Raw genomic sequence first — 22,963 nt, forward strand, 5'->3', positions numbered from 1 at the left:
AAGACAGCGAAGAGTTTATTACAAAGAAACAATAATTTGTTAAAAAGGAACTGCCGGTAAAGCTGTTTAGTTTCCAAAAACACCACATTGTGCTGTACAAATAGCCATAACCATATATACCGTATTTATCAGCATATAACGCACACTTTTTTCCCCTGAAAATAGGGGGCAAAACATGGGTGTGTGTTATACGCCGACAGCATACCGTGGAGGGGAAGGAGGGGGACAAACACCACCGGAATTCACGAGCCATCATCTCCTGTTTACTCAGCTCCCACGTCACACACACAGTCCCGCCTCTGCCATTGGCATTGGACCAGTGTTCTGTCTATCACAGGAGCTGGTCCAATGCTGATGGTGGCGGTGGGACTGTGTGCGTGAGTGAGTGCTGAGTAAGAGCCGAGTAAACAAAAGATGATGGCTCAGTGATTTCCTGCACTGTCCAGGCTGCATCGATAGTGAGGCTGCAGATCTGCATTGAGGCTAAAAAGGGGCATTGATCAGGTGGTATTGATGAGATGGGCTGCAGGTGGGCATTGATCAGGCTGCATTGATGAGATGTACATTGATCAGGCTGCATTGAGGCTGCAGGTGGGCATTGTTCAGGCTGCACTGATGGGAAATGAGGAGGCTGCATTGATGGGCACTGACCCTTATTTAAATTCAAAGTTGTTTATTTAAGTTTTTTTTTTCCGTGAAACTTCCCTCACAATACAACACACTTTGACCTACAGGTAAGCCTAGATTAAGGCTTACCTGTAGGTCCAATAAATATCTCCCAAACCTACACAGTTTAGGAGAAATTTGATGCGGCGTGCAGGCGCACTGAGCGCGGCACCGTCAACGACGAAGATGCCGCGCGTGTCGGCTCAGGCGCATGCGCGGGAGTGACGTCATCACGGCTTCGCCGAATGACAGCGGCGGAGCAGCGAGACCCCACCGAGAAGATGGATGCACCGGACTACAGGGGACAACGGTGACATCGCTGGCTCCTGTGTCAGGTAAGTGACACATAATGGACTACTATGCGATGCATAGTAGTCCATTATGCTTTGCCTTTGCAGGGAATGAAAGAGGAAGTAAACTCATCAGGGTTTACTTCCTCTTTAAAAATTAGGGTGCGTGTTATATACTGTTAAATACGGTAGTTATCTTTTTTTCCATGAATCCTTTTTATTAATATTTTTTTTTTAAATTTCCTTTTTTTCCTGTACTCGGTCATTTTAAGTTTGGGCACGAGAAGCCCTGACCACTGTCTTCCTGGCCTTTAACTTACTGCTCCGCCCCACAAGTCCAACTCAGTCTCACGCATGCGCAATAAAGGCTTCTTTAGATGCGCCTGCACACTAAGCATTACATGCATACTATGCTATAGCAGCAGGAATGAACTTCTACTGTGGCTGCATAGCAACATGTACACAAGAGGCTGGTGACGCATGTGCAGTAGGACATAATTTTGGCCATGCATGCACAATAAAAACATATATGGGTCTCTGCTTGTCTCCTCCCATCTCTTCCCACATCAGACCCTCCAGCCCTCCTCAAGTCTCCTCCCCAGCTGCAAATTCTCAAGAGCTAATTAAAAACAACTGACGACTCCTGTGATTAGTGACGATTCAATCCCTGGAGTCATCAGGACTGCAGCAGCCTATGTCATTTGCCTAGGTGAATGATGGACATTGAAACCGGAAGTGCAGGAAAAAGGGTATTTACTGGCACCAAAATGTTTGTGTGTGTCCTCCCTTTTTTTTTTTTTTTTTTTTTTTTTTAAGGATTGCTAAAGATGAGCAGACAGTTTATAATAGAGTGAAAAAAGTGACTGAGGGTTCACTGTAAGCTGAGAGTAATTTATGTGAATGGGAGAAAAAGCCCATAACCATACAACATTAGTAGAACATTGAGGACTCATGGATTGGGGTAGGGTTATAGGGGGGATGCCCAGAGGGAGCCCATTGTCTAATTACCTGAAGGTACTAACCTAAAACTGGGGTTTATGAACATTCATTCTGTGTCCTGTACTGTATGATTACAAAATGAACCATGCAGTGGTTCTCCTGTAGAAACCGCAGCGGGGAGCAGATATCCCACACATTGGAAAGTGTGGAAATACATGGAGTGGTGAGGGAACAGAGAAGAAGTGTCATTTCAACAAACCGGCCACTGGAAAGTAACGGTACTCACAAAAATGCTCCAATACCCTAAACGGATATCGGAAGTGACCTCAGACCTGAACTGGACACAAAATCAGTCCAGCCTATCACCTAAATCTTTACTAGGATCGGGGCTTTTTGAAAGCTTGTCTCCCTGAGTGCAGTGCGGTGACAAAGGAGATGCTGGCACTCCAGGTAGTACTTTCAGGGGCGGGAGGGGGGCCCCGGGAGGTGGGCTGCACTTTCTCTGACCCTGATGCCTGGATGCCGATGCCCTGGGTGATCTGGCTGCTAAGAGGCAGCTCTTGCAATGGGGGATGTCTGTGCTAGAGATGGTCAGGTACTATACATTAGTACAACGGTAAGGCATGTGCAAGATGTAGCTTTTAAGGGAGGGGCAAGAAAATGAAAGGCAGTAGAGGGGGTGTGAGCACAAGTCAGAGCTGAGCAGGGGTGGATGGGGGATCATGTGGATGAGAATGCAGTAGAAAGGAGTGGTGGAGGAGAACTGAATGCTGCACTCTTTATGTAATGTTGCCGGAACCCTGCACTCTGTATGTAATGTACCCTAAACCCTGCACTCTGTATGTTCTGTGCCTGGACCCTGCATGTAATGTCCCTGAACCCTGCACTCTGCATGCAATGTGCCCTAAACCCTGCACTGACTCTGCATGTACTGTGCATGAACCCTGCACTCTGCTTGTACTGTGCCTGTTTCCTGCCCTCCCAACCCCCTGTACTTTTCCCTCCTGCGCTGTGCCCTCCCTGTGTTGCATCATCCTTCCCTCCACCAACTGTCACCTCTGCCCCCCATGTCTCCCCTTACATCCCCATCCTTTCCCCCCCCCCCAGCGATCACAGCCTGTTCCATCCCAACTCTCTCACCCCACAATCCTTATTTCACCCCAACCCCACCCTGCACTCACCCATCTCCCTAACAACCACCATTTCCCAAACCACCCCTGTACCTACCTTTCCTAGGCGATGGGTATCAGTAATTGGTATCGGCGAGTACTTGGGAAAAAAAAAGTATCGGTACTCGTAATTAGGTGTTATAAAAAATGGTATTGGTGCATCCCTACTGAAAAGGTAAGTATATTTTCCAGGAATTAATTTCTATACATGCAATTTTGTCCTTTTAAAGCAAACCAGTCATGAGAGAAGTAGCGGGGTCTTCAAACCTGTTTCTGAAAAGGCTTGTTGGCTGGCTGTTATGCTGACCCTCTGCCTTCACTGCTCATGTGGGACAAGTATGCAAATCAGAAGGTCTGAGCTTCTTATCTTCATGTTTATTCTGGGTAAGTGACAAAAAAATATTGGAAATAGAGAGACTTCGTGACAGCTAGGCAATCTACATTTTCCGAAGAAATCAGCAGTGGCAGCCTCCATGCTTCTCTAATGATAGGTTTCTTTTAAATGAAGTCTCCAATGTAATACATGTAGAATGCAGTACAGAAAGGGGAAACGGGAAGTTCAGCTTTCACAAAGTCAGGGGGAAGTCTCCCTATTGGAAAAAAATTAAAAAAAGAGAGATTCTAGTCATTCCTCACTTTATTCAAAACTAAAATAAAATGATGCCTGGAGTTTCATGTAAATGGTGGCTTTGTCTTCTGGATTCTATAGAATACAGTTGTTATCAGAGATCGGTTTGTTTCTGCTACAGGCAGCAATCTTTATGTTCTCATCCTCTTTACTTCCGAAAAACGAAAAACAGACACGAGCAAAAAGGCTTTTCACTTTACATATTTATTGCTGATGTTTGAGTCTTGCCTGGAGTTCTTCTTCAACACCATGAGATCCGAGAACTAAAATAGCAAGTAACGTGCTGCATGAATTTAATGCAGGTGATATTTCACCTACATAAATATATCTGCCCTTTAGATCTCTGAATTGATATCATTCGAAACTGATGAACAAATAGTGAAACATGGCACTAATTATTTTATGAATATTTTGTTTATGAAAATCGTGCATTACATCCTCTAGTAGCTGGACTTGCGACAGCAGTTTAGGTGTTGAATATATGCGAATTTTGCCTCTGTTTAACTTTTTGCCTGGAGTTGCATTTTAAGATGTTCTGAGTACCATAAAAACGAATGTAGAAAAAAAGTGCCATCACACCTTTAGATTTGTCTTAGAATGAGCCTGGTCCAAAGGAGGGATTGCTATGTCGCTGCTCGGTTAGACTGACAGATGGGCACATATACAGTTATACAGTCAAAATAATAGCAAAAACATTTTTTGTTTAATTCTTTATTTAGGTAAAGCATACGGAAATACAGAAACTGCCACATGGTGTGCACAAACAAAAAGAAAATTGAACAATTCCATGTACGTGACCAAATGTACATATGCCACAACATAGTAATAGATGCTCAAATCTGCAGGAAAAACACTGGACTGTCTAGGAAGTCTCTGTACCCCGAAAGACGACAAGTTTTCACGGTAATTACCGTATGCTTAATTATAAGTAGAGAAAAAAAACCGAACGGACCCAAAGGTCGTGATAGCAAGAAGAGAACAGTAAGGGAATATCAGAAGAAAGCGGGTGTGGAGGGGAGAGAGAGAAGGAAAAAAAAAAGGGGGGTGGAGGGGGTACCACCAGCCAGTCACTCAATCCATAACCAGGGAGCCACCAGAGTCGTCCCACCTCCAGGGAACTAAGCCACCAGTTCCGCATACTCTTCAGAGTAGGCAAATTTGTGCCAGTAATACCTTTTTTGAGAAATTTCTCATAAATGACATCACGCCCTGCCTCTGCATTCCAACAAATGGCGGCGCCTCAGCTGGGAAGCCGAGATTGTTAATTTTTATTTTTTTTTTTATTTCAGGCTTCCCAGCCTAGAGGTTGACCCCACATCTCACTGTAAAGTGGACAGATCATGCCATATTCCTATTACAGAGGATGTTTACATTCCTTGCAATAGGAATAAAAGTCATCAACATTTTTATTTTTTTAAAGCGTCAAACTAAAAAATAAAATTGACAAAAAAAAATTAAACCGCCCCTGTCCCCGCGTGCTTGCACGCAGGAGCAAACACATACGTGAGTCCTGCCCACATATGTGTTCAAACCACACATGTGAGGTATCGCCGTGAAGGTTGTATAACCACTGTTTCTGAAAACTGCTTCACTTCTGTGTTGCATGGAGTCGACCAACTTCTGTCACCTGTGAACAGGTATTCTAGCCCAGGACGATTGTGCTACATTCCACAATTCCTCTGCATTTCTTGGTTTTATCCCAGAAACAGCATTTTTTCATGTCGCCCCACAAGCTTTCTATTGGATTAAGGTCCAGGGATTGGGCTGGCCACTCCATAACGTTAATCTTATTGGTATGGATCCAAGATGCTGCTCGTCTACTGTGTGTTTGGAGTCATTGTCTTGTCGAAACACCCATTTCAAGGGCATTTCCTCTTTGGCATAAGGCAACATGGCCTTTTCAATTTTTTGGTATATACAAACTGATCCATGATCCCTAGTATGCGATAAATAGGCCAAACACCATAGTATGAAAATAATCCCCATTTAATGATGCTTGCTCCATCATGCTTCACTGTCTTCACAGTGTACTGTGGCTTGAATTCAGTGTTTGGGGGTCATCTGACAAACTGTTTGTGGCCCCTGGACCCAAAAATTAGCTTTCATCAAAATGTTGCGCCATTTATCTTTTAGGTCAATGTGTTCTTTGGCAAATTGTAACCTCTTCAGCACATGTAATTTTTTTCAACAATGGGAGTTTGCGGGGGCTTTTTGCAGAAAGCTTGGCTTCACATAGGCATCTTCTAATTGTTACAGTACTCACTTCTTTGAACATCCTGGAGCTGATCATTGTCTAGGTCTTTGCCATTTTGGCTATTTGTCGATCCATTTGAATGGTAGTTTTCTGTTTTTTTTTGTTCCATGTCTTTCTGGTTTTGGTTGCCATTTTAACCACTTCAGCTCCGGAAGGTTTACCTCCCTTCATGTCCAGGCAATTTTTTGCAATACAGTACTGACAATTAAACTGACAATTGCGTGGTCATGAGACACTGTAGCCAAATAAAATGTTTGTCCTTTTTTTTTTACCACAAATAGAGCTTTCTTTTGGTGGCATTTGCTCACCTTTTGCGTCAATTTTGAAAAAAATTATATATATATATATATATATATTTTTACTTTTGGCTAAAAAACATCCAATAAAAGCATGTAAAAAATCAAATTTCTTGATCAATTTAGCCCAATATGTATTCTGCTATATATTTTTGGTAAAACAAAAATCTCCATAAGCATATATTGATTGGTTTGCGCAAAAGTTATAGCGTCTACAAACTATGGGATATTTTTATTTTTTTCTTTACTAGTAATGGCGGTGATCAGCGACTTATAGCAGTACTGTGATATTGCAGTAGACAAATCGGACACCTGACACTTTTTTGGGAACCAGCGACACTAATACTGTACTAATGATACTGGCTGGGAAGGGTGTGACGAAACGTCCCACACTCCGCTTGAGTGGTTCAGTTATATACCGCTTCCGTTCAGCCTGAATATAGATATCAGATATTCCAACCGCTGACAACCATAACCAAGACAATACTCGTTTGCTTGCTGAACATGAACTGATTTATTTGAGATGACATACAAATATATACAGCAGGGTGACAATACAAATTGTAACCAGAAACCAATTAACATGAGCTAGTTTACTAATCATTTACCCAGACTTGGCTAGTCAGAGATATGATCTTTCAGGGCAGCCTTGCCGTCTCCTCACTCACAACTTACAATACACATAAGTATAAACACATCCCCCAATAGTTTGCTAGGAGACAAAGGTCTGATAATGAGTACAATAAACTATTGGGTGAAAGACCCAGGCTTTCCAAATTCACTGACAAGCTGGCAGAGACCATCATGGCCTCCTTAAAAATGTCCTTTTGCATTACATAACAGAATATCTTTCTAAATGCTGGTAGCTCCCTCAAATGCCAGGGCCCATAGTCGGTAGGCATTCAGTCCCCTCCAAAAGCCTCTGTCTTCGATGAGTATCATATTTCTCCCCATCAAAGGTCGACTAACAAGGTCCCAGACCTCCACCTGGTCTGGACATGCGTTAGTCGGGCAGAGTGAACTCATAGTCTGTCCGCATGATCGCAATTCCTGGCTGCAAGGAATAATTGACCTAAGTAGGTGTGGGGCAGAGGTCATTGACTCTCTGTCTGGCTACCAGCGCTTCAGCTGGGTGGATTTTAACATTCCGGGACTCGATCTTCTGCTAGGCAGAAGGGCCGATTAACTCAGCTTCCTGAAGCTGTAGAGACACTGTAGGTGCTAGGCAGAGGCCAGCGGCACTCTGCCTGTTGCCAGCGATTCAGCTGGAAGTAGAAGCTTGTTGCTGGAGAGTGGGGGTGACTGCCCTGGCTCCCTAGAATTCCACAGTTGTTGCCAGTGCTGGGCAGAGGTTGGTAGCACTCTGCCCTGTTGCCAGCACTTCTGCTGGGGACTCCACATCCGCAGCTCCAGCTAACTGTTGGGGCAGGAGGCTGGCTTCCTCCACTCCTAAACTGTGTAGCTGCCATTGGAGAGGTGAGCCGGCTGCTTCCTTTTCATTCCCCCATCTGGCTGCTGGGAGGACATGTCTGTGGTACTGTCTCCCAGGTGCACGGATCTTTGCTGAGGGGGAAAGACCGCTTCCTCAACCCTGGCCGACTGTTGGGGAGGGACGATGAACACCTCCTCTCCCTTCTCCCCCCTGTATCCTGATCTGCTGCTGGGAATTGACCGCTACCTTCTCACCCTGAGCTTCCGGAACTGCCACAGATGTGGGGCAGAGGTCTTGGACCCTCTGTCCGATGGCCAGCGCTTCAGCTGGGGACGCTCCTTGTAACGCCACAGGTACTGCTGTTGGTGCTGGACAGAGCCTTGTGAAGTTTGGCCCTGATACCAGCTCTTCTGCTGGAGGCTCACCAGGTTGTTCTTCCTCAGTAGAAAAGTCTATCAAAGCCTGTCTCTGCAACTGGTGTCCGAGGATAGAGGTTCACCATCTCCTGTCTGTGGAACCCAGAAGATGCTAATCGGTGCTGGGCAGAGGTCAGTAGAGCTCTGCCCTGTTGTCAGCACTTCAGCTTTGAGGAGGGCAATCTCCAGATTTTCCACTGGCTATTCTCTGACATGCTGCTGGACAGGCACATTCATCCATCCAACCTTGTCTTGTGCAGAAACAGGTTCTTCAAGGTCAGTCAGCACTTGCTGCATCCGCCGTAAGACCTCCGCACCCATAGCGGCGGGGGCAGGTTGGCAAAGCACACTGTTACTATGCCACCTTGTCGACTCTTCAGCCATGATTTTAGAGCTGTCTGCTGGTATTTCCTGTAGTCCCAGGCAAAGGGAGCCCAGCCCTGGAGCTGAGCAGAGTCTAGCAGCTGTCTGTAGGCGATCTCTAGCTCCCATTCCTGAGCAGCCAGAAACTCTTTATCTTCCAGTGCCCAGTGCACTTCCGAGACGTTCAGTAGCTCTTCTCTGAAATCCATGATTTCGTCCAACCACTCCAAATCACTCCCAAAGTTAGGGTCCCCTGTCAGCTTCACATACAACAGTCCCAGGCTGCCATAGCCAAAGCCTTTTGTTGGGTCTGTAGCTCTCATCCAGGCGCATCTCTGCCCACACCAGCCTGTTTAATTCTGCTGTCTGCTCCTTGTTCGGTTTTTCTCCCAAAAACAGCAACCGCAATCCATACTGCGACCAGTACCTTTCCTGGATGGAGGGAGAACTTTTCACTGGTGGTGCTGCTCACTGGCTAGCGTTTCTAGTGGATAGCATCATACCATCCAAGTAGGACCTGCTCTGATACTGGCCCTCTGTGCTGTATCTGCATCTCTCGCAACCTCTTTCCGAATTCCTCTTGCATGGCGGCTGGTATCTGTATCTCTCCTCTCCTGTTATCCGGACCTTGGATCTAGGTGGCGGTTTGGATGTTCCAAACTGCAGGAAACATCCCACTGCTTGGCACCAATTGTGACGAAACGTCTCACACTCCGATTGAGGGCTTCCATCTGAATATAGCTATCAGATATTCCAGCCGCTGACAACCACAACCAAGACAATACTTGATTCGACGTGCGCAAAGTGGTCCAATTATCCTGACCGGATGTCTGTCAGGATGCTCCGCTATTGCGCACTCCGGGGGCGTGCACCATGGCGATCAGAGATCGGAGACCATGGCGCTTGTTCCTCAGACGGAACGCATCCCCGATCTGTGTCCAATCACAGCTGGTCGCATGTCAAAACAAAGAGGATGCGTGCGCCCCGATCAGGATAAACCACGTCATTGGCTGTTTCCCATCACAGCCGGTCACAAGTATAAACATTGTGGTGGTTTCCAGGGATTTCTCTTTCTCTCTCCTCACACATCGATTGTGTGAGGAGAGATCTGAGATCTGTGAGCATTTCAATTTACATTGTCATTACTGTCTGCACCCCCCCCCCACCCCAATAAAGAGAACCTGTCCTACAGAATATCTGTATCTGTCACACAGAACACCATCTGTACCACCAACACTACCGCCACACAGGCCCATCCGCCACACAGGCCCTACCGCTGCAAAGTCCCGCCATAAGTACCGTCACACAGGCCATCAGTAACTTGTCATTTCCTTCACACAGGCCCGCCATCAGTGAGCTGTGAGTAGCACCACCAGTTCCATCACACAGGCATGTTTCAAAGCGTTTATACAGCTGAGGAGGCATATAACATCCTTACCATGTCGGATGATGAGAGCAGCGGGGAGCTCCCATCATCCGATTCTGGTTCAGAATATGAGCCAGTAGAGGGTAGTGGATAGGAGTCCGAGTCAGAGGAGGAAACTGTCCCTCCTAAAAGAATAAGGAGATCGGGGCCAAGATCAGAAGACCTGCCTACCACCAGCAGCACCAGACCCCAGGAAAAGGAGCCCAGTACCAATACTGGAAGTACATGCCCAACCTGAAGAATCCAGGCCCAGTCTTACCTTCCCAGTGCCCTGGCAAATGCCTTATGGTTGCCTGCCAACTTGGGATCTGCTATAGTCCCTCTTTTCACCACACAGCCAGGTGTGCAGCCCAACACTTCAAATTTTTCACAATTGGACTATTTTTATTTATTTTTCTCTATACAGAGCAATTTATTGCTGCCAACCTCAAATCGTCGTATATACCAGTATGTTCCATTGGCGACGTCTCACACTAATTCAAATTGTTTTTGGGCCTTACGTCCAATATGGGGCTTACAAAGAAAAACAAACTGCATGCCTATTGGTACACCAACCCCCTCTACCACATGCCGATATATTCTGCTGCCATGTCCAGGACACAGTACAACATGATTATGTGTTTTTTAAACTTTAACGATAATTCGCAGTGCCCTCCTCAAGATCAACCCAACCACGATAAATTGTATAAGATTCGCCCCCTAATAAATTCTTTTACCAAACGATTTTCTGAAGTGTTTATCCCTGACCTTGTGATATGTAGCAGTATACATTTTGGCCCAAATTCATGAAGAAAAATTACTTCTTTGCAAAATTGTACAATAGAAAATAAAAAAAAGTGTTTGTTTTTTTTCAAAATTTTCATTTTTTCACTTTTTTCATTTATATCCCAAATAATAAAAAACCCAGCGGCCAATAAATACCACCAAAAGAAAGCTCTATCTGTGAGAAAAAAATTATAAAAATGTTGTTTGGATACAGTGTAGCATGACTAATTGTCATTCTAAGGCCGCGTACACACGGGCGGATTGTATGGCCTACTTAGTCCGTCATACAATCCGACGGACAGTCCGTCCTACTTTCGAATGAACAGACTTGACCACACACGGATGCACAAACAGTCCGTCGAAAGCTTGCGCGATGACGTGTACAGCACGTACGACGGGACTAGAAATAGGAAGTCCAATACACAGCAATGCAACCTTTCGCCGTGTAAATCCTTTCTGAGCATGCGCCATTCTTAGTCCGTCGAACTAGCCTACTCACGAGCGGATTGTCCGCTGAAACCAAAGTATGACGGACAGTATTACGGAAATTACGAAATACTTAGTACGCCAGACTGCACGCTGAAAAAGTCCGCTGAAGCCCACACACGAGCGGACTGTCCGCTGAAATGTGTTTCGACGGACTAAGTTGGCCATACAGTCCGCCCGTGTGTACGCGGCTAAAGTGTGAGAGCACTGAAAGTTGAAAATTGGCCTGGGCGGGAAGGTGTATAAGTGTCCTGTATTGAAGTGATTAATTCATTTTTAATATTCAAAGAATATTCCCCCATCCACATCTCCAGGCTTTATTTTGTTGAGAAATCATTTTGAAAAACACCCCCTAGCATTTCTGGCCATGGCTGAGAGTTGATCATGACAGTTCATCCAAAATGATCCGAAGGGACAAACACAAAACTTTCTCGTACGATACCAGAATGTACGATTTTTGAGTAATCAGTACAGTATAAGAAAAAAATGCCAGCAACTCTGGAAATCTTTTATAGAGTTTATTACACCATGACCATATGAAGTCTGATGCTTTTCGGCACAAGCCTTGTTCAGAGCGGTGCTTTTGTCTTGTTTCTCTTCTTTTTTTTTTTTTTTTTGCATGCAGTTCGTTTAATCAGTACAGTATTTGGGGAAAAAAAAAATCTTAAGAGCAAGACCACGCGTGCTCGGAAATGAATGAACATTACAATACATTACATCACTTCGGAAATTGTTTTCTGCCATACGAGAATTTTCGAAACTTTAATAACCTCTTAATTTTCGGTATGAGACTAGCATGAAAAAAAAAGTGGACGATCATTCATCTGATATGCTCATCGTGTGTACGAGGCCTAGGACCAGTTAAGCTATACAGTCGACTTTAGGACCCAGTATGGGACTAAAGAAGAATTAGTAATGCACCAATGAGGTCATCACTCTTTCCTCTTCTCAGGATGCTCTCTTTTAAATCTGGGTATGAACAATTGCATTCAAGCAAGACTCACAAGCATACAGAATAGTGTTCTGTGCTTTGAGGTCAGCTGAACATATTGATTGAAATTACAATTCATATGCGTATGCCATTGATTAAAAATTGTGTATTTTATATATATATATATATATATATATATATATATATATATATATATAAAACAGTTGGTTCAAAAGCTCAAACATGTGTCTTCAACCCATCAACAAAATGCTACCATGGGCGATTGATGTGGCCCCAAAAACGTGTGGCAATTATACCCAATTGATGTTTGGAATAAAACTTTACCTTGGATATTTTAGTGCGGGGCTTGAATTCTGGATTCAATTATTGGGTGATTGATGTCACCAGATACTGGCGTTTACTAAAGGCAAATAGACGGTGTACTTTGCAAGTGCAGTTGCCCAAAGTTTAGTGAATGTGGTGAAGCTTCACTTTGTAAATAATACCCTACCAAGTGCAAAGAAAAAAAAACAGCATTTTGCTTGCAGATGATTGGATTATACAAATCAGCAGAGCTTCACCTCATTCTCTAAGCTCTGGGGGAAATGAGTGCAACTGCACAGTCTGTTTGCCTGTTCTAAATCAACCCCAAAGAGATTGTAAAGAATCTGTCTATTTTATTTTATTTTTTTACTTGTCATACTTACCTGCTTGGTGCAATGGTTTTGCACAGAGCAGCCCCAATCCTCCTCTTCTGTGGTCCTCTGCAGGTTCTCCTGACTCCTCCTACCTTCCAAGTACCTAGCAAGCAGTACTCGTGCGGGCTTGATCTCAAGCCGCATCGGGCGTATATTGACGCATGCGGTGTGCCTCGACCCCGCTCCTTCATCACTGGATTTAATTTTAGCCCAATGAGGAGGGAAAGAGAGCGCAGTGCTGTTGCTCTCGGCACAGTGTTGAATTGGGCACAGTGTTGAATCGGGCTCGGGTAAGTATTCAGAGAGGGCAGAGAGAATCTCACTGAATGGTGGGGTCCCTGGTTTATGGTATTTTTTTATATTGAATTCAATTACTTTAATAAATGATCAGACCAATATTTGTGTCTACCACAAGATGTACAATGCAGTACAGTCTGATTGGCTTATAGTTTTGTCCCTCTCTTTCCCAATCTAAATACCTGTTGTGTATAGGATTAAAGGAGACAGATCTCAAGATAGATTTAGGAGTAGAGAAGCTTGCGGCCAGTAGCAGAACAATATAAAACATTACTGGATGAAGGCACCTGCTCATAAATGAAATATTGGATTTAGATTGACTGCTCCTTTGTTATTTATTGGCCTTAACCCACCCTTGTATCTCAGATTTTCTTCTGTAGGAATATATAGTTTTCACGCCAAAGAAAACACACGTACATTTGTGAGAATCCATATTAATATATTTCACCTCTCATCTGCGAAGTTAGTCAACTGTTACAATGCAGGAACAGCTTCGTTCTTTTTTTTCCCCCTTATTCGCTACATATTTAATGTAGTGTAGGTGTTTAGGATCTATTAAGGATGGCTTTATTGATCCTGTCATTTCCAAAACTCACTGATCTTTGTAATTACATTAATCAGACTTGCACCCACTAGCTAGCTCCCCTGAGATCCATAGTTTAGACCCTCGGTAAAATGTGGTAATGCAGAAAGTGATATCAAATAACTGTCCCATTTCAGGCAGTGTAATATGTTGCTAATTAATGGATAGCATGCTTAAAATTGTCTTTTTTAAGTGTTAATTACATTTTCTTCACCAGTACTTAAGGGCAGTTAAATGAGCTATTTCATTTGCCCATAGTTATTATTCACAGTGAAGTGCTATTATTTGACTTGTTACGGCCACCAACTTGTTATGGCCAATTATTATGGGAAGCCATATGGTAAAAGTATTGCTGGTTGTAGAAGCTGAGCTTTAAGTGACTCCGTCCTCCGCCTATTTGTTATATGGGCATTTATGTATTTTATGCATGTTATTCACCTGTAAAAACCTTCCTTGTGTAGACATCTAAAAAAGACCTTTCTCAACCTTTGCAACAAAGAGGAATCCTTGAAAGAAACTTTCTGGCCTCAGAGAACCCCTGCTAAAAACAACTATATCTTCAACTCCTGATACATTAGTATGATGGTCAGTATTAAGAATGCTCCTTACACCAGTGGTCATTGGGAAGAATTACTCCCTTACAGATAGCTAAAAAGATCAATGGTGGCAGATATTGCTCAAGGGAACCCCTAGCAACCTCTGGAAGAACCCTTGTTGAGAAACTCTGCGCTATAGTATTTGCCTTCACTCCCTCCCTGGCTGCTGCAAATAAGGTTAAAGTAGGGAGGTAAGGGGACCCAACCCTTGAGTGTTTGTAAGTGTATTCCTCAATATGGTAACTAAAAAAAATATATATAAAATGTATGTAATCCTTTATGTTAAAGAATACCTTGCCCCTCCTCATACAATTGGGCTCTTATTTTTATTAACCTCCCTGGCGGTACAATTATTTCAGATTTTAGGTGCTGAAAGCAGTACCATTATTTTGCATGGAAATTTGGTGTTTTATATTGTAGGCCTGTAATTCTTAGAAATAATTCACTTAAATCCGTCCAAACAAGAGTCGAATAGAGATCCCGGGTATGATCAAATTTGAAATATGAAATCATAAATTATAATATATATATATATATATATATATATTAAAATAACTATAAATAATTATAACAAATAATAATATAATAATAAAAATGATTCAATAATGTAATCAAATCAAAAACACTGAAATATGCTGAGTTGCAGATTTGTCACTGTCGTTACTTTTAGTGTTTGTTGACGAATTTCCCCACAAATTACGATCGCTCAATACTGCCAGTGATTCTAATTTTATTATCGCTGTTTTCTAGCTGGTCTATAGCCACTTTTGATGTAAACTGAGACTTTTTGGTTGCTATGGACAATCTCCAGTTTCCTGGCATAAAGAACAGTATTTATAATATAAAACTGTATGCAGGACACTGGACAAACCACTAGGGACAAAGGAGATGTGTAATTATTTGATACAGTATACTGTAATATTACAGATTACAGTACTGTATCTATACTGTGTTTTTTACTTTTTGAATTAGGCGCAGAACTCCGTCCCTGTGCGTTGCAACGCTCGCAGGGAACTGACCTCGGCACTGTCACAGATCGAGCGAGACACGGCGGCTCGCTGATCACAGCGGGGAGACATCGCTGGATCCAGGGGACAAGGTAAGTAACCCCCTCCATGGATCCAGCAATGGGATCCTGAGTCTGGCTTGGGAATACCGCTTATAGGAGGCTACTACCTTTTTTATTCCCTTCTGGGATTCTTACCTAGGTAAGAATGTGGTCAGTCACTCACAGCTTCCTGAGATACTGATGTCCTGCATCCCAGGAGGTATCAGGGTACTTTACAGCTCATGCACCATTGCTGGTTAGCACGGGGCAGGCTGTCTAGTTCTTGCAAGGGGCTGCAAAAACATAGAAGGGATGGTGGCCCCTGATGGCATTACAGGGCAAGGCGTGTGGTATTAATTGCAGGACAACACTACTGGATTTGCTGAACATGTGAGTATGTATTTTGAGGATAACCCAGGGAAAGGGCAAGAGGGGATTTAAAAAAAAAAAAAAAAAAAAAAAAAAAAGATAGGGGGCGACCTTCTTCTTTAACCACTTGCCAACCAGGCCATAGCCAAGTGACAGCTACAGCTTTGTCAGATAATTCTGGGAGGGTGTACAATGACGTCCTCCCAGAACCACGCCCCGAGGCGCACATACCGGAGTGTCCGTGCTCGGCGGGTTCACAGGATCGGTGTAATGTGCCAATCCCAGCGGCCCTTTACCTCATGATTGCTCCATTCAATAATGGAGTGATCACTGTCAACAAGCTGCAGCATGAGGCTGCTTGAGGTTTCATATATTGCAAGTGCCCAGCAGTGCTCTACAGTGCCCCATTTGTGCCATTATAGTGCCCTTCAGTGCCACCCTATCAGTGGATCCTCAACAGCGCCGTAAAAATGTGCAGAAAAAAATGCATTTTAAATTTTTTTCCACATTTTCCAAAAACCCGTGAAAAAAAAAAAAGACATGTTCAAAAGACTCATTATGCCTCAGATTATACATTGGTGTGTTTTCTTTCCAAAATGGGGTAATTTTGTCTGCGTTTTCATTGTCTTGGTGCTCCTTCAAAAGTGTGATAGGTTGTCAGGATTATATGTGTAATTTATGTCCCTAGAAGTGATGGTGCTCCCTGCATGTTGGACCTCTGTATGTGGCCAGGCTGTGTAAAAGTCTCACATGTGGTATCCCCATACTCGGGAGTAGCAGCAAGATGTGTTTTGGGGTGTAATTGGAAGTATGCATATGCTGTTTGAGAGAAATAACCTGTTCATATGACAATTTTGTTAAAAAAAATAATGTATATGTATATATAAAAATCTTTCATATTATTAGAATAAAAAAAAACCCAGTGGTGATTAAATACCACCAACAGAAAGCTCTATTTGTATGAAAAAAAATTACACAAAATTCATATGGGTACAGTGTTGCATGACTGAGAAATGCTCATTCAGCCCACGTTCACATCAGGGCGATTTGATTTTGCAGCGACACACCGATTCCCAAAAATAGTTCCTGCACTTGTTTTGGGACTTGTTTCAATGGACATCTCTGCAGGAACCCACACAGATGTCCCTGAAATCACTCCCGAAGTCGGAAGGACATGCAGGTATGAAATTGTGCGAGTTCAGCTGAACTTGCATGATTTCTAACCAGCAGTCAGTGTGAACCTAGGCTAAAAGTGTCACAGCACTGAAATCTGAAAATTGGCCTGGTTAAGAAGGGGGGGGGGGGGGGGGGGGGTGTGGTTAAGTGCCCAGAACTCAAAGTGAAGCAGACATACTAGTGATGTGCAGTGTGCTGGCCCCTTGAGAATGTCTATTCGGTGAGAACGTGCGTCGGGACAGAGTCTATGCTGACGTCATCACGCACGCTGGATCCAGAACCAGCATTGCTAAATGTTTAACACACTTCTTGTCTCATTGGAAAGATTGAATATATACACAGTATTATAGCAAATAAATCAGGCGGGTTTACACTATGGGAGGCGGTTATTTGCTTTCTTTTGCCAGGCTGTCATCTATGGAGCAAAAGTTGTGATGTGACAACTCTCCCCGCTGGTGTGCGCTGCGTTTCCTCTGCCATAAGATCCACGCACCTCAAAGCATGTATAAACCATCTATAATTTGAGGTCCTATTATTTTGGCAAGAGGCTGTGATCTTTTAGATGGACCCTTCGCTTATTTAAATCTCACATGTGGTGTGAAAAAACTTTTACAGTAATTTGTTTATTCAATATTCACACTTGGTGTTTTGTAGTGATTAATACATTCTCATTATTGCATTCACATTGATATGGAGTTAAAAGGGACGGCACAAGGATATTTATTATTGCAGTTTTTTTTTTGCATACTAGGGATAGAACCAAGGACTGGCTGCACAAAATGATTTTGCAGAGTCATGACAGTTGTAACCATTTAATATAGAGTTTTTGTTTTTTCATCTGACTCCCTGTTCCGTTGCCAATAGATGTATGATGTGCAAGCCCACTGTTTTTTTTTACATAGCTTTACTCGCAATGCATATTTTGAAAATAAGTTTTATTGGTGAATTTTAATTTTGGAGTATGGTTATTTGCTATGCGACAGCCCCCTGCCCTATCCCACTTTGTCTCCAAATTAAGAATGCACTCAGCTGATGCAGATGGTGAAGCAGTGTGAAGTTATTTCCAGCACAGGACAAACTTCCTGTTAAAAGCTGTTTAAAATTGAAAATGGCGTTTAGTCTTTGTAGATGTCAATGGAATACACCACTCAATCTTCTACCAAAGCCTGTAATGGCATAATGGTTTACACCTAGTTTGGATTAGAACAGCAGCAAGATTTTGAACTCCTCCAGTTACCCAGAATTACAGCCAATGTGTGTATGGCCATTCCCTCCAACATATCAGTTTTTACCTACACAGCTCATGGAAAAGAAGAAAATCTTTCTTTATGGTTCAGCTCTACTCCATTATAGGAGCAATCAATCCCCATGGAGGAGAAACTATTTAAATGTGTGCAAAGCTAACGGTACACAAATAGATTTCTCCATCCACACAAATGCTCGGCTACTGTATTCTAAAATTGGCTGCCGTCACTGTTCAGATGATAACTTTCAGACTGGCTGTTTTGACAAAAGTTGAGTGATCTACTTTCTGGTAGAATTTCTGTAAATCCTTTGGCCTGCTTTAACCTACCCGTACATTTGTTATATTGGTAGTCAGTGCTTTCTTGATCATGCCCACCTTAGAGCAAGTTAACAGCAGAGAAATTGAAAGGTGGTAAGCTCAGCTACACCTACCTCTAAGGTTTATATCAAATGGGAGGGCAGGGTCAGGCAGTGGCTCTGGTTTATGTGTTTACCAATAGCTAGAGCCATGGGTACAGAATTTCTTCAGGCACGTCTAAAATTATAATGGGATTGCTTTTACATGGTAGATTGTAACAGGTGGTTTTAAAGTCACCTCCATCTGAAATTTTCTTGACCCACTTTTAATTTTATTTTCCCTTTTTCCTACCCCTCTTTTGCCCAAAAATCTCTGTGGCCCAGATCTGCATGGGCTGGAGCCAGGAGGAGACTTTGGACATCTTCAAAACCATTGCCTGTCAACTATCACCTTGGGACCTTGAAAGCTCCTTTGCTATGAAACAAAAAATAAAAACCATCATTCTTTAAAATTAAAACCTTTACTTTGTCCTCTTATTAGGACAATGTGAAAGCCAAAAGGTGAGATCACTTTATGGATCAAGGAAGAACAAACTGGGAAAGGTTTCTAGGTTGTATCAAAATGTCGGTGTCAATTGATCCAGAGAATGGGCATCTACAGACATCAAGCCCTTCTCCTACTACTTAGGGTGGGTTCACATATTTGCAAATCTCTTTGCATGACCACCCCTTAATGGAGTTAGTTCACACCACAGCCTTTTCATCTGAGGGAAATCCTGAAAACATGGCCTGTTGGTGCACCTTGAGGACTGGAGTTGAGAAACACTCAGATAGGTGCTTAACTTTTCAGGTTTACATAATGAAAATTCTCCTAATACAGAAAGCCCTTGTTATCCAGCAATCTTGATACATGATCTTGTACCTGTACAATTCTTTGAGAAACACTAACATTATTTTTCCCCTTAGAAACAGAGATGACTCGAATGTGCCATGTGGACAATCAGGTTCCCTTGGAGGAAATGGAATGGGAAGATGGTACGTAACTTTTTTTTTTTTTTTATATCTTTGAGATTTAAAAGGAATGGCTTTTTTTTGCAGGTTATTCTTAGTAAATGGGTCTGCAGACACATACTGTATATACCAGTGTACTATAAAAGCTGCATGCCGTGTTTAAAAATGAATATGTATCAGTATTTGGATTTCACACAAGGTTCATAGGACTCACACGCACACAAGGAAATGGGTCCTATGGTGAAATAGGTGGAGACCTCAAAAAAAAAAAAAAAAAAAAAAAAAAAAAACTACTTGTCCCCTGACTGTTAGTTGAGATATTGACCAGGAACAAGTGTGAAGACCCCAACCCTGAACCAGATACCGTATTTAATCGGCGTATAGCATGCACTTTTTTTCCCCTCCTTAAAATCAGGAGAAAATCATGGGTGCATGTTATACACCGATCCCTGCTGTCGCTGAAGGAAGAGCACTGAGTGCCCCTGAATTACATAGTGCTGCGCTCGCCTGTGCACACAGCGCTCTATCACTCACAGCCACACCTCCTGTCCCCACATTGGGCCACTGTTCTGTCTCAAATGAGCAGGGCCAGGAGGCGTTGCTGTGAGTGACGGAGTGCTGGGTACACAGGAGATCGCAGCTCTGTGCAATTCAGCGGTGCTCGCTCTTCCCTCAGAGACGGCAGGGATGATCCAACACTGGCAAGGCTGCAGATGGGCACTGAACAGGCTGCATTGTTGGGCAATTTAATGGTTGCAGATGGGCACTGAGCATTGATAAATTGTGACCCTAATTTTGCTTCAAAGTTCTTTATTTAAAATGTACGTTTTTTTTCCCCTTAAACTTCCTTTCTAAAATTGGGGTGCGTGTTATACACAGAAAAATACGGTACTTAGTACTGTAACTACTGAATCAGCATTAATGCTAGACAGTTGGCATAATCGGAATAAAGAAGAAATGGTAGTCTTTGCATTTCTTTCTTTACGTTCAAACAAATGCATATGTGAGCTATTGTCAATATATTTCTATATATTCGTTTAGCTTGCCCTGTGATTCAAACAATTCTGCTACAGATATTAGAATACGATTCTAAAACCTTTAGATCTATGAACAAGTATGCATTGCAAGGGTCCATTTGATTGGGTAGGTCCTCATATTGCAAGATGGCTAATCTAAAGCAATTGTAACCTGCATGTTAAACCCAAGTCTACCAATCATCTAGTTGATGTAAAACTAATTTTGTTGCCTTTTTTTTTTCTTTATTTCTTTTGGAACAGATATGGAATTTTACTGCTACACCTGTCGCTGTGGAGGAAAATATATACTAACTGAAGATGATTTGGAACAATCCCTGCTGGTGAACTGCGATTCATGTTCTTTGATTATAGAGGTCTACAGGAACAGCAGGCACTTGGTGCAATAAAATTAGCCATAGTCCAAACCAATTCTTAGACCGCACAAGGAGAATATTTGCATAGCCAATTTACCACAATTTTTGTACATCCAATTTTATTAATAAAATGGTAAAACTTTCTGTAGGTGGTGCAATTATTGAACAAGCCTGGATCCTGGCAGTAGGGGTACAATAGGAGCCATTGGCTCATTTATGCAAGCTAGAACAAGAAAAGGCATCCGTAACTTTGTAGCAGGATATAGAAACTTTAAAAGACCGTTTCAATAAAATAAAGGGGAAGGTAACTACATGGCAATTGTTTAACCACTTTCAGACCGGACCAATTTGCTGGTCAAAGACCAGACCACTTTTTGCGATTCGGCACTGCGTCGCTTTAACTGACAATTGCGCGGTCGTGCGACGTGGCTCCCAAACAAAATTGACGTCCTTTTTTTCCCCACAAATAGAGCTTTCTTTTGGTGGTATTTGATCACCCCTGCGGTTTTTATTTTTTGCGCTATAAACAAAAATAGAGCGACAATTTTGAAAAAAACTCATTTTTTTACTTTTTTTATAATAAATATCCCCCAAAAATATATAAAAAAACATTTTTTCCCTCAATTTAGGCCGATACGTATTCTTCTACATATTTTTGGTTAAAAAAAAATCGCAATAAGCGATTATTGATTGGTTTGCGCAAAAGTTATAGCGTTTACAAAATAGGGATAGTTTTATAGCATTTTTATTAATCATTTTTTATTATTTTTTTTTTTTACTAGTAATGGCGGCGATCTGCGATTTTTATTGTGACTGCGACATTGTCGGGGACCCATCTGACATTTTTGAGACCATTGTCATTTATACAGTAATCACTGCTATATAAATGCAGTGATTCCTGTGTAAATGACACTGGCAGTGAAAGGGTTAACCAGTGGGTGGCAGTGTAGGGGTTAAGTGTTCCTAGGGGTGTGTTACTAACTGTGGGGGGGTTGGGCTTTCATTTAGTGTACACTGATCTCTGCTCCAATCACATGGAGCAGAGATCAGCGTCACTAGTTGCTAGGCAGAATGGAAAAATGTTGTTTACACAGCATTTCCTCCATTTGGCCGCTCCGTGAGACGATCGCGGGGATGCCCACGGCGATCAAGTCCGCGCGTCCCACGACCGGACTCTCGGGGGACCCGACCAGCGCAGGGCGGCATCGAATATTGGACGTACCTGTACGCCAATATGCCTGCCCGTGCCATTCTGTCGACGTATATCGTCGTGCGCTGGTCGGGAAGTGGTTAATGTTGAAAAATGTAAAGTAATGCACTTGGGGCTAAAAATATGAATGCAAGTTACTTGCTAGGGGGAGAACCTCTGGGGGAAATCTAGGATGGGAAAAGATCTGGGGGTTTTAGTTGCTGATTGACTCAGCAACAGCAAGCAGGATATTAGCATGCATAAAAAAAATATATTTACTCAAGAAAGAAAAATAATCCTGCTACTGTATAAAAGTCTAGTTGGGCCATATCTGGAATATGCTGTCCTCCAGAAGGATGTGCTGAGAGAGTCCACAGAAGGGCAACAAAATTAGGGCACTGGAGGACCTCAGCTATGAAGAGCAACTACAAACATTAAATGTATTCTCCTTGGAGAAAAGATGTTTGAGGGGTGATAGGATAACGATATACAAAGATCTCAATGGTGATTTATTGCATAGGGAATAAACTATTCAGTCTCGGGGAGTGGTGTGTAAGAAGACATGTAGTCATTCAATGAAATTGGAGCAGTAGTTTAACCGTAGGAGTTTTTTCATTATCAGGGTGATAAGGAGGTGGAACTTACTTCCAGAATCGATGGTGTCAATGTAAAGTATTGATAGTTTAAAAAAAATCTTAGAGGCGCATCTTAGGGAGCATATTATACAAGGATACAATTTGACATATGGTACACACTCGCACAGAATGAACTGATGTCTTTATTCAACCTTACCAACTATCTAGCTGGCAGCTTCTTCATTTCATCCGAAAATATTTGAGAAAACAGTCTGTAGGTACTTTTCAATGTCTGCATCCTCTAGAAGAGGCATTTCATTTTCTGACCCAGGAAGAGGGTGTTGGTGAAGAAAGTTTGGTGCTTTTGAGCCCTCGCCAATGATGGCTATATTATAGCCATTTGTGGTCTAAGAATTTGTAACATAGTT

At 42.7% G+C, this 22,963-nt stretch overlaps 1 protein-coding gene across 4 annotated transcripts in view; it reads left to right on the forward strand.

Annotated features, from left to right (window-relative positions):
* DNAJC24 (DnaJ heat shock protein family (Hsp40) member C24) overlaps window positions 1-20,915 on the forward strand; it is an 85,491-nt gene extending 64,576 nt beyond the window's left edge. For all 4 annotated transcript variants that reach the window (XM_077460867.1, XM_077460871.1, XM_077460870.1 and 1 more), the window contains exons 4-5: window positions 19,337-19,405; window positions 20,659-20,915. In XM_077460867.1, coding sequence (XP_077316993.1) covers window positions 19,337-19,405; window positions 20,659-20,804 — 215 coding nt within the window. In that variant the 3' untranslated portion in view covers window positions 20,805-20,915. The remainder of the gene's footprint in view (window positions 1-19,336; window positions 19,406-20,658) is intronic.
* The last annotated feature ends 2,048 nt before the right edge of the window (window positions 20,916-22,963 follow it).

Source organism: Lithobates pipiens, unplaced genomic scaffold (assembly GCF_037356315.1).
Source record: "Lithobates pipiens isolate NorthernLeopardFrog02 unplaced genomic scaffold, aLitPip1_a1.2 Scaffold_10, whole genome shotgun sequence".
NCBI lineage: Eukaryota > Metazoa > Chordata > Amphibia > Anura > Ranidae > Lithobates > Lithobates pipiens.